General features: G+C 41.2%; 1 protein-coding gene and 1 long non-coding RNA gene across 3 annotated transcripts in view; one reads left to right on the top strand and one right to left on the bottom strand.

Moving 5' to 3' along the window:
• The window catches only part of crk (v-crk avian sarcoma virus CT10 oncogene homolog), a 50,344-nt gene extending 40,558 nt beyond the window's left edge, over window positions 1–9,786 (top strand). Inside the window, 1 exon segment of the mRNA XM_073053000.1 lies at window positions 646–9,786. Coding sequence (XP_072909101.1) covers window positions 646–783 — 138 coding nt within the window. The 3' untranslated portion in view covers window positions 784–9,786.
• The window catches only part of LOC140731531 (uncharacterized), an 86,347-nt gene that overhangs the window by 28,111 nt on the left and 40,845 nt on the right, over window positions 1–17,391 (bottom strand). The gene's annotated exons all lie outside the window — the stretch shown is intronic.

Genomic DNA, 17,391 nt, shown 5'->3' with positions numbered 1-17,391 from the left:
AACCATTCTCTCCTCATCCACTGTCTAGGCCTTTCAATATTTGATAAGTTTCAACATCCCTTCATTCTTTTAAACTCCAGCGAGTACAGGCCCAGGTCCACCAAATGCTGCTCATTCTTGAGATCATTCTCATGAACCTTCTCTGAACCCTCTATAATGCCAGCACACACTTCTTACAAAAGGGGCCCAAAATTGCTCTCAATACTCCAAGGACTGATGAATTGTTTTAGCCTGAAATGTCTTTCCTGCAGATGCTGCCTGGCCTGCCGAGTTCCTCCAGTATTTTGTGTGTGTTGCTCAGCACTGCATCCTTGAGTTTATATTCTAGTCCTCAATCCTAATTTTTGAAGTTCCCTTCACAAATCTCTGCCTCTGTTTAGATCTTCCTAATATGCTATTCTAACCTCCCTGTTTGAAAAGATTTTTAATCTTTACACCCATCACTGATTACTCCTGGCGTGGCTGAGAAATTAATGGGCTCATGAGAAAGAATAAGTTTCAAGGATTAAATTGAAAGCTGGTATAGATTTGATAGGCCAAATGGCCACCTTGTGTCATAAGAAAATGTAAAGTGAGAAATCTGCTATGAATCATTTCTATTCTCCATTTAGAGTAACTGATTGTGACCTTGTATTGTTCTTATAGGTTGGTGACCTAGTGAAGGTAACCAAGATCAACGTGAATGGCCAGTGGGAAGGAGAATGCAACGGTAAACACGGTCACTTCCCTTTCACCCACGTCCGACTTCTTGATCAACAGAACCCTGAGGAGGACCTAAGCTGAGTGGATCTGTTTTAGAAAACAAAATGATTTGAATTACAGATGGGAACAGACTTTCTACAGTTCCATTTTCCAACAAACTGGTCCCCGCCCAACCCCACACCCGGAGACTTTGGCCTTCTAATGTTTACACTAGCCCAGTGAGATTGCAGTTAACTTGCCTATGGAACTGTTGAAACTGTTTAGGTTGCAGTTTGCAGCCACGGTTCTGGTGTATGCTTTAACGGTTACGTTCTTTGGTGAGTAATGTTCACATGATGGGCACATTCGGAGCTGAGAACAATCAGAGTTTCTTTCCTAACTAATCAATGTTCCTGCAAGTATACTGTGGCTGTGGATCTGGATGTATGTGTGAGATTTGTAAAGAGCAAATGGAACTCTCCTATGGCCAAATGGGCAATGATGGTTGCAGTGCCACACTAAAGCATATCTCAGCCCTGTACTTTGCTGGTCTTGTTTTTGATGCCCCCAAGTTAGAAAAGGGAGTGAAGAAGAGATTCAACCCAAGTCATCCAGTGGCCCTTCTACAACAGCCAGTTTGTGGTCTTTGGATGAAGGTAGGGTTAAGGTCTGTAATTATACCTTGAATGCAACTGGTAGCTCAGCTGTACAAGGGACGTGTTTGCAGGGAGTATCAGGGTAGTGGAGCAGGTGCAATGACGATGGCCTCTTACATGATCGATCTCACACAACATCAAGGTTCATGGTTGCAAATATTAAACACTACTGGATAGGGATGTAAACACAAGAGGTCCTGCAGATGCTGGAAATCTAAATTAACACAAAATACTGGCAGAACTCAGCAGGTCAGGCAGCTTCTATGGAAAGGAATAAAGAGTTGACATTTCAAGCTGACACCCTTTGAATGTTGTTGCTTTTTACGGAAAAGGCTTGATTCTTGGCCCAAAATGTCGACTGTTTGTTTTTCTCCATGGATGCTGTCTGACCTGAGTTTCTCCAGCATTTTGTCTGCATAGGGATGTACCTTTAGCTGAATATTAAGCAAATGTTTAAGATCATTTATGTGAATCAGTTCAGTCGGGTAAATGAGTAACACAAAATGTTGGAGGAACTCAGCAAGTCATGAAGCATCTATGGAAAACATTAAAAGTGTTAATGTTTCGGGCCAAGACCGTTCATTGGGAAATCCCCTCCATAGATGCTGCTTGAGCTGAGTTCCTGCTGCATTTTGTATGTCTTACCCTGGATTTCCAGCATCTAACAGAATCTTTTGTGAATATGGTAAATGGTTTTATTTTGCAGTAACCATTAAAGAGACACTAATTTTGGTCTGGGTAACTGATAATGTTCACCGATATTGACTTAATGGCTGTTAGAATGTGTTCATATCTTGGTGTCGTTTTGAACGTTTGGCTGTCTGATCTGTAAACATCAAATGCCACTTCATCTTTCAGGCCTTTTCCAAGATGAGTTTTGCCAAACAACAAACCTAAGTAATTTTAGGATTTTAGCAGAGATGCAAGTGTTTTTTTTTAAACTTGCTGCCACATTAAACCAGGAAACACTACAAAAGATTAATGCTTGATTTTGGGAGGGTTTAAAGCAAGTTTAGATCTTGTGTGCTAATAGTGTGCAGCAAGTTTATGGTGGGGGACAAGGGCAATGAATTAACCATGTTTGTTTGTCTTCTGATCAATCAGTGCCTAATGACCAATTATTAATCTACGCTTTGGCATTCCAAAGCAAAGAATCATGTTTCTCAACAGCGTTAATGAAAAATGTTTTCCTGTATCATACACTACCTACATCTTGGCACATTCCTTGGATGGTTCCTTCTCTCAAACGCATAATGGACCCCAAGATAGTCTTCCAGTTGTTACTTTATATGAAGCCTTGTTGCTCCATGACACAATAACAATCTAATGAATTGTACAGGAAGACGTAATACAACACGTACTTCATCTTCTGGACTGAACTGCGTCTTAATCTCGTGTTACGTTTAACATATAGCACAGTTAAACATAGCAGCTGTACTAACACTTTTACAAATGTCTTCTCTGAAATTTGTTTTCCTTTTTTAACCTTTGTTCAATTTCTGTTCTGATTTCAGATTATATTGAAATTCTGTTTTTAAATTCAGTGTAACAAAATCTGGACGTATTTATTGTTGTAGGGTTGCTGTGACCACTTTTCCTTAACGCCAATAGCTTGGAGTGGTGCGTGGAGCATGTAGCCAGTGGTGGCATCAGGACCTGCTCCTCAAGTGCTTGTCATACTGATTTTGGCAAAGGCTGGAGATGTGAAACAAGTGGGATGGCAGGGAGAATTGTGTTCATTAGGGGAATAAGCATCTCACCTAAATATTCAGCGGCCAAACATTTCTATGCAATTTATTGTCACTTCAGGCCTGTTCCTGGTAGTTTGTTAATAAGTGAATTTCTTTTCTGTTCCCCCCAAAAAAAACAATGTGATGTCCATTAAAACAAGGTTTTATTCAGCCCTGTGATTTGTGAGATCCCTCTGCATTTCTCACTAGCCATCAGTACTCTGTGGTTAAATTTAAACCTATGTCCATGTGTGTTGCTTCATCAGAGAGAGAGAGAGAGAGTGTGTGAAATGGAAAGAAATCAATGGTTGTATCTCACATCTGCCATTTAAAGTACAGGAGACATCACATCAGGACATGTCTCAGATGGAGGTGGGTTTTTAAAATCTCACCCCTCCATTGTATCCCCCTTCCATGCACATTTAAAGTAAGCAATGACATAAATGATAGCTTGGGTCTTGAGTTTCACCTGAGAATAGTGAATAATCGTGGCCTGAAAATGTGCTTAAAGGATTTTTTTTGAATTACCTGTGTCCACACTTTGCTTGGACAGGCTGATAATGGTTGCAGAGGAGCGAGTGAGTAACACGTGTTCATTTTCAGACTGTTTTCTGTGTCTGTGGGTCATGGGGGAAGAGGCAACAGCAATGTGGATACTTCTGACTTTTGGTATATGTATTGACTTCCAAAGCCTAAAATGAAGTTCAGTTTCAAAGCACATCTAGAACAGCATACACATTTCCCAAACAAAAATTGGTATATAAGTTTTTGGCTGCTACCCCGTAACAAATACAATAATTTGTACGGTAATCGGAGGAAAAATGGGAATAGTCAGGATGAGCTTCCTTGGAGACAGGAGGTTATACACTAGTGCTGATGGGGTTCTCTACTTAACTACACCTTGTTTTTTTAAAACAAAACAAATACATCAAAGCTGGAAGAAGTCACCTGAAAGTATTAATGGCGTGGGCTTGGTTTCCTGTTAGTTTCCCCGCCTTTGTGACATTACTTGTCAATCATGGAATTCACACTTTGTATGAAAATACTATTACTAGTAGAAATTATATGAACAGTATTAAGTTTATAATTCAAAGAAGATCTTGTAGTTACAGATGTTTTATAATTATGGGGTCTTAATATTTGAGCCAGCCCTCTGAGCTTGGGTCACCTTTTCTACAAAGCAATGATGGCTCAGTGCTACTCCATTATCTCCATATTCCTTCATCTTTAGCTCGCCGTCCTTTGTTGCAATCAGTCAGTTAGCTTTAGATGGTTGAAAGTGAAAATGAAACCAGCTGAATGAAGGTTTTGAGCCATTGGAGGATCTGGGACACTTTTCAAGACGAATGGCAACTTTCCCCTTGCTGCTGGTGCATGGGCAAAACCATTGGGTGTAGCTCATGATTTAATTTTTGCTCTTATTTTCCTGTGTATTGCTTCTTAAACCCATCAGTCACCCTGCAGGGGCATAAGCTGCCAACAGCTGCTTCCCAGAGTCTTCTGTCCTGCACCAGTCTTTCAGGGTTTTCCGGGTGTAGCTCATCTTGGTATATCCTTCCTCTCCCTGGGATGAGGTCTTTGGAGCTTCTGTTGGTGTTTCTGTAACATTAGAATTTTTATGATTTATGGGGTTGCTAGCCCCATACCAAACTGTCGTCTTTTCATAGCCAGGCTTGGGACTGTTAATGGCAGAATTACTTTGCATTGCTGCTATGTGGAATATCTTGGAACTTGAGGCCCCCAGGCTGCTGCCCACCTTTCCATTTACCAGCCAATGTAAAGAATATTGCAAATCTGGGATTTATTTATTTGACTCTTCCTGACACCATAATACACGGGAGCCTTAGGCCCATCGAGTCCACCATTTCATCATGGTTAATTTATTATTCCTCAGCCTCTTTCTGCTGCCTTCTCCCCATTACCTTTGACATCCTTACTAATCAAGAACCTATCAGATTCCACTTTAAATATACTCAATGATTTGCCCTCTGAGGGAATAAATTGCACAGATTCAGCAGCTTCTGGCTAAAGAAATTCCTCCTCGTCTCCTATTCTAAAGGGATGTCTTTCTATTTTGTGTCTGTCCTCTGGTCCTCCATGACACAACCATGTCAGCAAGCTAATACAGCTTTCCAAATAGCTTTCTCACTTTCCAGAAGTGGGTATGTTCTCATTATGTTCTGGAATTCCCTGTAAAATGTAATGATTCATTGCTTAAGTGTTTTAAATGTGATTTATTTCACCTCCAGTTCGCACTAAGTCCTGGTTATTACAGTTTTGTTAATGTGTGGATTTTCTGCATGGATTTTGCAGTCATATTGTTGGTAGCTCTCCCCATCTTTTTGGCAGGGTTACCATACCTAATTGTTAGTGACTGGAAAATAGTGAGAGCATCTGCAGGTGATTACCTGCCAATGCTTGCTCCAAGAGCCAGTGGAATCTATTCAACGTTATTGCTCTCGAAGGCATGCTAGATAATAATGAGACAGTAGTAGTTTCTACCAAATGAGGTTGAGGAAATGTGGAAACAATTCCATATCACAACAGCACATGTACAGTCTGTGGAGCCAAAACTTCTCAAGTCTCTTCTGGTGGCACCTTCAATTGCAGATTTAATTTATTTTTTTTGCCAGGCAAGAATAGAATTTGCTTATTTGAGTGAGTTGTCCTGGTTAGAAACTGGTGGAAATTTGCACAGTAGGTTTCACTTGTGTTAAAATTCAAGGTGTTATTGATATTCCAATGTCAGTGTTACTCTAAAGCCATGACTGAAATCAGTTTATTACATGTATTTGAAGTTTCCATTTCTGCCCATTGAAGGAAGACTGCAGGTCTCATGGCCGGTAACTTTTAAACTCCCTCCTACAGTTCCTGTGGTTAAAATATCAAACTCTTTAAATGTAGAAATGAACTGAGCAAGTGGTAAGTCTCTGCTGTTGTATTTTGCACCTCCAGTAAAATTTTGAGTGTTTCAGGTCTCTTGCAGGACTGTTGTTGCAGGAGTTTCACTTTAGCCTGTTTTGGGCTGGTGGGGAGGTCATGATTTCCTTGCCCTGCTTGCCCTTGTATACCTGATACATGAAAGTTAATCGGAGTTTAAACTGGCCATTTGGGAAAGATAATTATCCTGGATAAAACTGCAGGCATAGCTGATGTGTAGACTTTGATATCAAAGCATTGTGATGAGTGCTGGATATGACAGTATTGCAAGAAGCCATTTGGTGCAGATGCATGTATTCAGGATATAATAGCTCTTGTGATAGTTTTCTTCCTTCGTCTTTCTTACATATTTAATTCAATTCCAATTTAATTTCTGTACATGCAGTTCTTTCTACTTCCTACACCAAATGAAACTATCTTTAAACTCTATGCCATCTATAAAATATTATTTAAGGTTCTGGTTATGGCATTTAAGAATTGTGGTTAATTATTTGGAGATCATGAATTAAGGAACACAGCCTGGGTTTGACCTTAATAGCCCATCACTGCAAATATTCAAAGTGACTAAGGTGGTAAACTTACAGCCACATGCATGGAAGAATCATCTTTGTCAACTTCCATTTGGCCACTATTTTACATAGCTAATGAAAACTAAATGCTGTTTATTTTGAAATACTTATTTAACACTAAATTTTCCAATGGTTTAATAAATGTTCAGTGTTAACTGGTAAGGAGGACCAATGTCCTTCCCTGATTCTACACTATACTCTGCCACTGAGGTGGAGAGGTCCTGAATGGAACTTGCAAATAGTTTTGCTGCTGGGAGAGAGAAATGGGAATATAGGCCTTCCCTCTGGACTTCCTCAGCTGTAGTGCTTGGTTTGACTGCACCCTTAACCACATACCTGTATGTCCTGCTGATGAACAGTCAGTCCCAGATGGGGTGGGATATTCACTATTATAAAGTACAGGTAGTGTCTGACCAGTTGGCAGGACTGATATTGTTGTGAATGTTGGACTTGCTGAGAAAATCATTGAACAACAATTGCCACTACACAGGCCTGATCTCCCCAAGTCAATGTAACATGAGTAAGTACATCAGCTGTATGATGGAACTGCGAAAGTTGGCCCATCATGTGCCAACTCTTTAACCTACTCCAAGATCCTTCCCCTATATTTTCATCCATGTGCCTATCTAATAATCTCTTAAATATCTCCACAGATTTGCTATAAAGCTGCTACAAAGAGGCAGCAAATATTAATGAAGCATTTGAAAGATGTTCAGTGTGCATTTTCCATCACCTAGAAGTGACACAGCAAGTGTGCATTTTGGGAGGGGGTGATGGGTAGAGAGGCAGTCTGGAATGAGAGGGTTGCACAGAGGAAAGACTTTAGATTATCAAGACATTGTAGTGCTGCATAGGACCAAATATTTCTAATGTTCTGATACTGGAGGACTCCTCTCCGCAATGATTAATGGAGCAGAGTTTTGTGCCACATAATACTTCTGGCCATCCAACATGAATGCAGTTTGGATGTGTACTTGGAGAAGTAAAGCATTGATTACTTTGTCTCCGATCTGCTCTATTAATGTTTGCTGATGAAACTGTTTCCTTTACTGGAAGATGGTGAAGTAAACCATCCTGACAATTAAGAAATACACTCGTGTTTCCCTGGAGCTCAGTAGTTCAGAGTATTTCTTGCTAGGGTATTGAGCAGGATTATAGTCTGAGCTAATCTTGAAATGGAAGGATGGGGATGAAAGGAGTTGTTCTTCTGATAGATAGATAGATACTTTATTCATCCCCATGGGGAAATTCAACTTTTTTCCAATGTCCCACCCATTAGGGACCAGTGACAAAGCATGCCAACTTAGCTGTTTCACCTTATGCTAATCAAAGTCTCCCATGTGAAAATGGGAGTATAGCATTGTATGGGAGAGCTTTGGCCTCTGTCCCTATCATTTGTCAATTTTTAATTATCTACAATTGGAGCCATATTAATTTTTATCTGTGCTATAAGACCATGTTGACAGTGAAGCCTAATTGCTTGCACTGCTACTTGGGTATCTGAACCAAGGTGGGATTCTGATTCCTATCCCCTTTCCAATCTCTGCATCAGGTGAGATTGACTAAGTGCCACATTCAAGGCAATCATTTGGCACTTGAAAACCCAACAGGTTGCACTGAAAAATGGGTGTCTCTACAATCAGCTGGCTATTCTGGCCATTGTTAATCCAAACACTCTGGGATCAGGCTTTTGCCCACTAACTCGAGTTACTTTGCACCTTAAGTTTTTAACCCATTAATGGAATTGCATCCCAGAAGATAAAAGTTGCATATTGTGTTTTCACATTTGAGAAGTTTGGATAAGTACATGGATGTGGGGTGCAGGTCGATGGGATTAGACAGAATCAGTTTGGTATAGGTAGGATGGGCTGAAGGGCTGTATGACTTTATAACTGCCTCATGTACAAACTGACATTCTACAGTTCAAAGATAGTTTTACTGTAATACAGACACTAATGTCAGGAAAGGTAGGTGACAATCTGAAATCCCTGTGACTGCGTGGGTTTCCCCCGGGTGCCCTGGTTTCCTTCCACATTTCCATGTGATAATCTGCAAATCCCAGTGCTTGTGGAGTACATGGCCTGCAAGATTAGTTGAAACTGGGATATTGACAGCGTTTAAGACATCTCTACTGAATACTTGTGCATCACACAAAAAGCCAGAGGAACTCAGCAAGTCAGTAGCATCTCCTGAAGGGGGAATGAACAGTTGACATTTTAGGCTGAGGCCCTTCAACAAGTTTCCATAGATGCCATCTGAGTTGTTTCTCCAGCATTTTGTGTAACTTTGGATTTCCAACTTATACATGCTTGACATATTCGCTAGACATAGAGGGCTATATGACAGATGAGTTTGGCTCATGGCCTGTTTCTATGCTGAATAGTTGTATGCCTGGTGCCACTACCCATTTGCAAAATTGAATATGGTTCAGCAAGGCATTAGCTAGCGTTTAAATGGGGGGGGGGGAGGAGAGAAGATGAGGTCTTCACTGTGGTCTATGCTGCCATCACCAAGAACCTGTGTTAAACAGCTGTCCAGCATTTTGGGTAAATGTGGGGTGCTGCTGGTGTGAATACAATTGTATCCCATCCTGCAGCTGGTTATGAGGAACTTGGAGTGGGATTTGTTTACAGACCTGTGGTGGGTAGCACTAACTTGATGCAGACATTGGGTTGTAACCACACTGCTGCTAATTTCATCATTGTCTATGGGACTGACAAAAGAATTGTCCAAGCATTACAAATTTTCTCTATTCAGACCTCCTAGTTTGGGGTTCTGTTAAGGACTAAGCCTGCCTCATTCCAAACATGACCTGCAGTTATTACAGGACATGCAAGCAATTTTTAGAAAGTAATAAAGTTAACACATTTCCATCATTTCTATCCACTCAAGAGTTCAAAATTGAGGAATCCTGGTTGAATTATGGGTTTGACTTTGTTTTCCTACAAAAACAATGTCCATGCAGACTTCAACCCTCAGCAAATGTGTTAAGATGCTCTTATTTTTGTAATTATACTGTACCTTGTCAAGCTGTCGGGAGGGGGAATTCTGGGTTAATACTGTGGAAATGTTATTGCATTGTTAATATGAAGAGATGAACCATCTACAACACTATATTCTCCGTGACAATTAAAATACATCTTTATTTTCTGTAGCATGTATTGTAATGTATGTTTATTATACCTAGCAAATAAATCACTTTGGAAATTACTTTGTGATGTCTGCTTCAATCTGGGTTAAAATGCTGCCCTTAGCACAAAGTGTCTACAATTTCAGAATCTCCACATTTAAGGACATTATCTCAGGATGAGACTTTTGTATTGTCCAGGGTACTGCCCCAAAGCACAGTTCCATCTGCCACTTCAAGGGAACCACGGAACATCCCACTTGAAAATGTCCATATCCATTCTGGTGTTCCACCTTTTGAAGTCCTATATACTGTGAGGTGAACATAACTTTTAATTTATAAATAAAATGTTAAGTCAAATATATACACTAACCTATCTCTTTTCCTGTCCAATTTTTCTTATGCACCATAGCCCCTTGGATCCCATGCCTCCTTGCTTTCTCAATAAGCTTTGCATGGGGTACCTTATCAAATGCCTTTCTAAAATCCATATACACTACATCTGCTTTACCTTCATCAATGTGTTTCATCACATGCTCAAAAAATTCAATCAGGCTCGTAAGGCATAACCTGCCTTTCACAAAGTCATGCTGCCTATTCATAATCATAATGCCTAGTCCCATCCTCAAAATTCAATCAGGCTTGTAAGGCACAACCTGCCTTTGACGAAGCTATGCTTTTTTTAATGGTGTGTCGCACCAGTCAGCTATTCTTGTCTGGCATGTGGTGTCAGGTAGGTCTCCTTTTGGATTAACCAACGAACATTCCTGACTCGACCCTTGTATTTTTTATGAGGCTGAGTGGCTAGCTTGACGCTCAACCCAGCACGGATGGAAAGCCTGCTTGGGGATGGCCTGACTTGGATTTGAATTTGGGAGCCTAAGCTCTGGAGTCTGGCACTGATGCTATTTGCGCCACAAGCCGGCCAACAAAGCTATGCTGACTATTCCTAACCATATTATGCCTCTAGAAATGTTCATAAATCCTGCCTCTCAGGATGTTTTTCATCAATTTACCAACAACAGAGGTAAGACTCACTGGTCTATAATTTCCTGGGCCATCTCTGCTCCCTATCTTGAATAAGGGAACCATATCTGCAACCCTCCAATCCTCTAGAACCTCTCCCATCCCCACAGATCCCTGAAAGTTGCCTCACGGGTAGATAGGGTAGTTAAGAAAGCTTATGGGGTGTTAGCTCTCATAAGTCGAGGGATAGAGTTTAAGAGACACGATGTAATGATGCAGCTCTATAACACTCTAGTTAGGCCACACTTGGAGTACTGTGTCCAGTTCTGGTCGCCTCACTATAGGAAGGATGTGGAAGCATTGGAAAAGGTACAGAGGAGATTTACCAGGATGCTGCCTGGTTTAGAGAGTATGGATTATGATCAGAGATTAAGGGAGCTATGGCTTTACTCTTTGGAGAGGAAGAGGATGAGAGGAGACATGATAGAGGTGTACAAGATATTAAGAGGAATAGACAGTGGACAGCCAGCACCTCTTCCCCAGGGCACCACTGCTCAATACAAGAGGACATGGCTTTAAGGTAAGGGGAGGGAAGTTCAAGGGGGATATTACAGGAAGGTTTTTCACTCAGAGAGTGGTTGGTGCGTGGAATGCACTGCCTGAGTCAGTGGTGGAGGCAGATACACTAGTGAAGTTTAAGAGACTACTAGACAGGTATATGGAGGAATTTAAGGTGGGGTGGGGTTATATGAGAGGCAGGGTTTGAGGGTCAGCACAACATTGTGGGCTGAAGGGCCTGTAATGTGCTGTACTATTCTATGTTCTATGATGCAAAGATTGTCAGAGGCTCAGCAGTCTCCTCCCTCGCCTCCCACAGTAGCCTGGGGTACATCTCATGCAGTCCTGGAGACTTGTCCAACTTGATGCTTTCCAAAAGCTCCAGCACATCCTCTTAATGTCTATATGCTCAAGCTTTTCAGTCCGCTGTAAGTCGTCCCTACAATCGACAAGATCCTTTTCTGTAGTGAATACTGAAGCAAAGAATTCATTTGCTATCTCCTCTGGTTCCATACACACTTTTCCACTGCCACACTTGATTGGTCCTATTCTCTCACGTCTTATCCTCTTGCTCTTCACATACTTGTAGAATGCCTTGGGGTTTTCCTGTCACAATCCACACTTGTCAAATCCTTTAATGATGACATCAAAATTGCCCTTTCTCCAATTTAGAATCTGAACCTGTGGACCAGACCTATCTTTTCCATATTTACTTTGATACAGTTTATTTATTGTTTAGTTACAGGATAGTTGAATATTCCTCTTGTGGATGTGGGAAGTTGGGGAAACCTTCACTGTCCCTGATGACTACACCTGCAAGAAGTGCATCCAATTGTGGCTTCAAACATTCCCTATTAAGGGGTTGGAACTGGATGAACTTGGGATCATTCAGGAGGTGGGTGTTAAGGGCTGGGGGAATAGGTAGGACGTATAGAGAAGTATTAAACCAGGACTAGTGACAGTCAGGAAAGAAAAAGGGGTTAAGCAGCCAGTGCAATACCCCTGTGGCCATCCTCCAAACAATAGACGTATCACTTTGGATACTATTGGTGTGGGGGGGGGGGGGGGGGGGGAGAGAGATGACCTGACAGAGGAAAGTCACAGTGGTCAGGTCTTTGACATTGAATTTGGCTCTGTGACTGAGAAGGGAAGGGCTGAACAAGAGGCAGGTTGTGGTGATAGGGGAACAGACAGGAGATTCTGTGGTTGAGAATTAGATTCCTGAATGGTATGTTGCCTGCCCGGTGCCAGGGTCTGGGATATATCGGATTGAGTCTTCAGTATTCTTATGTGGGAGGGTGAACAACCACAAGTCCATGTAGATACCAATGACACTTGAACCCCTCACCAGAACAAGTGATGGGGTTCTGCATAGGGACTTGGGTGTTAAGTTAAAGGGCAGAATCTCAGGATTGCTACCTGTGCCATGTGTTAGTGAGGCCAGAACTAGGAAGATTATACAATTTAACTTGTGCCTAAGGAGCTGATGTAGGAGGGAGGGCATCAGATTATTGGGCTTTTTACCAGGGAAGGTGGGATCAGTCATGATTTGGGAATGGGGCATTAGGTCTACACATACCTTTCATTTTAATTCCCTCTCCCAGCACTTGGCCTGTAGCCTTTGGTATCGAAGTAATTCAATTGCTGTTAGTAACTGCTTCTGTTGCTCTCTCTGGCAGTGTTCCAGGTATCCTCAGATCCTCTCTTAATCTCTTACCCTAAATCTGTGTCACTCTAAACCTATGACCTTTAGTTCAGATTCCCCAAATTCTGAGAAAAGATTGTGACTATCCTTTCTATGTCCCTTATATACACCTCTGCAATGAGAATAAATGCAGCCTGTCCAAGCTCTACCACCACCCCCGTAGTCTGCAAAAGAAAACTTACCTCCCCCCCCTCCCCCAACCACTATACTTTCCTCCACCTTGAAATCATGACCCCTTGTATCAGCTATTTCCACTGAGGAAAAAGTTACTGCCTATCCACTCTATCTATGCCTCATCATCTTACAGACCTCTATCAAGTGATCTCTTATCCTTTGCTCCAAAAAGAAATCAGTATATCCTCATGAGGCATGCTCTCTACCTGCCAGCAACCTGGTAAATCTCCTCTGCACCCCTTCTAAAGCTTCCACATCCTTCCTCGGAGGGCAATCAAGTTTCTTAGTTTTTGCTGAGGTGTTAACTATTGGACCTGTGAGATAGGACAAAATCATGTTCACTCCTAATCAATCCCTGTCTTTCCAAGTGAAAATAAATGGTGTCCCATGGAATTTTTTTCCCAACAATTTCCTTACTATTGATGCACAACCTGTAGTTTCTTAGCTTTTCTTTATGGTCCTTTTTGGAATAAATTCTGAGTTTCTGTTAATTTCTCATTTGATACCCTATTGTTTCAACAACTCTGTGAGATCTTACTACGTACAAACTGGCTATGACATTATGCATTTATTTGGTTTGAAAGCACTGGTTCAGCTGAAGACCATATAGTTCAAATTCAAGTTTACTTGTCACATAGCCAAATGAAACAACATTCCTCTGGAACTAAGGTACAAAACACAGTGCCAACAGTTACATGCAGCATGTAGCACATATAGTTAAAATAGAAAAACAGTCACACAAAAAAATCTATCTATATATATATATATACACACCACACAGTTATGGCAGCCGAAGACAATCCAGAGAACGAACACTGGAGAGCAACATCAGCGGAGGGTCCAGCACGCCTCCAGTGTCTCCTCCCCTGGGAGGCAGCAACAGCTGAAGACCATTTTAAATGGAGGCTTGTTCATTTCAACAGTTGTCCAAAACAGAAAGGCACCAGTCTTGAGGAATGCAGTTTGATCAATTGTCACTGTCTGGGACAAACTGACACCACACTAACTTCCCTTGTCTGCTGATGCAACGTGAAGAGTATTTTTAACAACAAACACACTGAGTTACTTAACGTGGCCCCTTCAGCAACACTTCCCGAAACAATGACTACAGTACAAAATCAAGCAGGTAATACTGAGGCTTTATAAGGCATTGATCAGACCACATTTGTTGTGAGCAGTTTTAGGCCCCATATCCCCGTAAGGAAAGATGTGTTGGCATTGGAAATGAACCAGAGATGGTATGTGAGAAAGATCCCAGGAATGGAAGGGTTAATGTTCTCTGGGCCCATACTCACTGGAGTTTAGAAGAATGAAGGGAAATTACATGGACACCTATCAAATACTGAAAGGCCTAGATAGAATAGATGTAGAGATAATGTTTAAAAACAGTGGGACAGTCAAAGTCAGTGAGCCCTACAGCACAGAAACAGGCCTTTGGGCCCATCCATTCTGTGCCAAACTTAACCTAACTAGAGTCCAGGACCAGAGGGCACAGCCTCAGAAGAGAAGAATCTCCCTTTAGAACAGAGATAAGGAAATTCCTTAGCCAGAGGGTGATGAATCTGTGGAATTCACTGCCACAGACTCCTGTGGAGGCAGAGGTTGATAGGTTCTTGATTAGTCAGGGCATCAAAGGTTACGGGGAGAAGGCAGGAGAATGCGGTTGAGAGGGGTAATAAATCAGACATGAACAAATGACAGAACAGACGATAGGCCGAATGGCCCAATTCTGTTCCTATATTTATAGTCCTCCAACTAGTAGGCCCATAAGCCTATTCACAAGTTGTAGAGTTAATTATTGTGGAAACCTTTCCAGGCTGCACATTCCACACCTGGAAATAATACGGTTCCTCTGCTGGAACTGCATGCAGACTGCAGCTTACCACCACCACCTTGAGGCCAACTGGGGATAAGTTGCCTACAACACCTATGAGCTATGATTTGAATTAAAGATTTGCCCTTTAAACCCCTTCCATCAATCAGTGACAGAATCTTTATTTACCCCAGCCCCATGTAGTCACCTTTGACTGACATCCCTTGATAAATCTACTGAGATACAATGTAAAGCTCACCTTGAACACAGAGTGTACAGATCAATTCATTACACAGTGTATTGGGGGTAGTAGTAGGTAAAACAACGACAGAGTGCAGGTAGGTGGTAAGGTGCAAGCTCACAGTGAGGTAGACCGTGATGTCAAGAGTATATCTTATAACAATTACAGTATGGAAACAGGCCATCTCGGCCTTTCTAGTCCATGCCCAACGCTTACTCTCACCTGGTCCCACCAACCTGCACTCAGCCCATAACCCTCCATTCCTTTCCTGTCCATATACCTATCCAATTTTACTTTAAATGACAATATCGAACCTGCCTCTACCACTTCTACTGGAAGCTCGTTCCACACAGCTACCACTCTCTGAGAAACTGAGAAACAAATTCTCCCTCGTATTACCCTTAAACTTTTGCCCCTTAACTCTCAACTCATGTCCTCTTGTTTGAATCTCCCCTACTCTCAATGGAAAAAGCCTATCCACGTCAACTCTATTTATCCCCCTCATAATTTTAAATACCTCTATCAAGTCCCCCCTCAACCTTCTACGCTCCAAAGAATAAAGACCTAACTTGTTCAACCTTTCTCTGTAACTGTGCTGAAACTGTTCTCTGTGCTGAAACCCAGGTAACGTTCTAGTAAATCTCCTCTGTACTCTCTCTATTTTGTTGTCATCTTTCTTATAATTCGGTGACCAGAACTGTACACAATACTCCAAATTTGGCCTTCCCAATGCCTTGTGCAATGTTAACATTACATCCCAACTCCTATACTCAATGCTCTGATTTATAAAGGCCAGCATACCAAAAGCTTTCCTCACCACCCTATCCACATGAGATTCCACCTTCAGGGAACTATGCACCATTATTCCTAGATCACTCTGTTCTACTGCATTCTTCAATGCCCTACAATTTACCATGTATGTCCTATTATTCCTACCAAAATGTAGCACCTCACACTTATCAGCATTAAACTCCATCTGCCATCTTTCAGCCCACTCTTCTAACTGGCCTAAATCTCTCTGCAAGCTTTGAAAACCTACTTCATTATCCACAACACCACCTATCTTAGTATCATCTGCATACTTACTAATCCAATTTACCACCCATCCTCCAGATCATTAATGTATGTGACAAACAACAATGGACCCAGTACAGATCCCTGAGGCACACCACTAGTCACCGGCCTCCAACCTGACAAACACTTATCCACCACTACTCTCTGGCATCTCCCATGCAGCCACTGTTGAACCCATATCATATGAGGAACCATTTAATATTCTGATAACAGCAGGGTAGAGCTGTTATTGAGCATGGTGGTAACACATATAAAATGCCGGAGTCTTGTTTAATCTTTAGTGGTAGGTTCTGTTTTTGTAACAAAAATAAATTATAAATTCTGCTAATGGAACCTCTCACTAAAGGATTCAACTTCAAAATGGTATCCAACAAATCAGATTACTGTAAATATGGAAACTTGGGTAAATGTTGTTGTAAAAATTGTCTAACTTGAAAATATTGATTGGAAGAGAACTTAATATGACCTTTGTTAATGAAGATTGGCTTCGAGTTTTGAAAGACATAAATTCTTCTTCCATATGTGCCAACCACTGTTTAATTCAATTTAAAATTGTTCACCATTATTATTTAACAAAGGAGAGACTATCTAAAATATTTCCTAGTATAGACAACTACTGTGATAGATGTAAAACTGAAGTAGCTACTTTGTCACATATGTTCTGGTCATGTTCTTCATTAAAATTGTTTTGGAAATCTTTATTTTCTACAATTTCTAAAGCTCTGAAAATTAATTTACAACCTAATAGACTGACTGTTCTATTTGGAATAGTTCCGCATCATATTCAGTGTATTTCATCTTCAGATCAACTTGTAATTGCATTTGTTACATTGTTGGCAAGAAGGGCTATTTTATTAAAATGGAAAGATATCTCTTCCCCTACATTAATTGAATAGTTTTCTCAAGTAATGTTATGTCTCAGTTTGGAAAAACTTTGCAGGACTGGAGAAAAACAGATTATTAGGAATACTCTGCTTTTTTTCTCCAGTCCTGCCAAACGGGCAGGCAAGGAGATAAGGTGAGAGGGGGAAAAGGGGATGAGGAATGGTGAAGGGGGTGGGGATTACCGGAAGTTTGAGAAATTGATGTTCCTGCATGGTAGTACATGTTTCTTTCCCCATATGGAAATGCGGAGAAGAGGGATTATCCAAGGTGGA

The sequence above is a fragment of the Hemitrygon akajei genome, chromosome 8, assembly GCF_048418815.1.
Source record: "Hemitrygon akajei chromosome 8, sHemAka1.3, whole genome shotgun sequence".
In the NCBI taxonomy this organism is placed as follows: domain Eukaryota; kingdom Metazoa; phylum Chordata; class Chondrichthyes; order Myliobatiformes; family Dasyatidae; genus Hemitrygon; species Hemitrygon akajei.
This window is presented reverse-complemented; position numbering and strand designations above follow the sequence as displayed.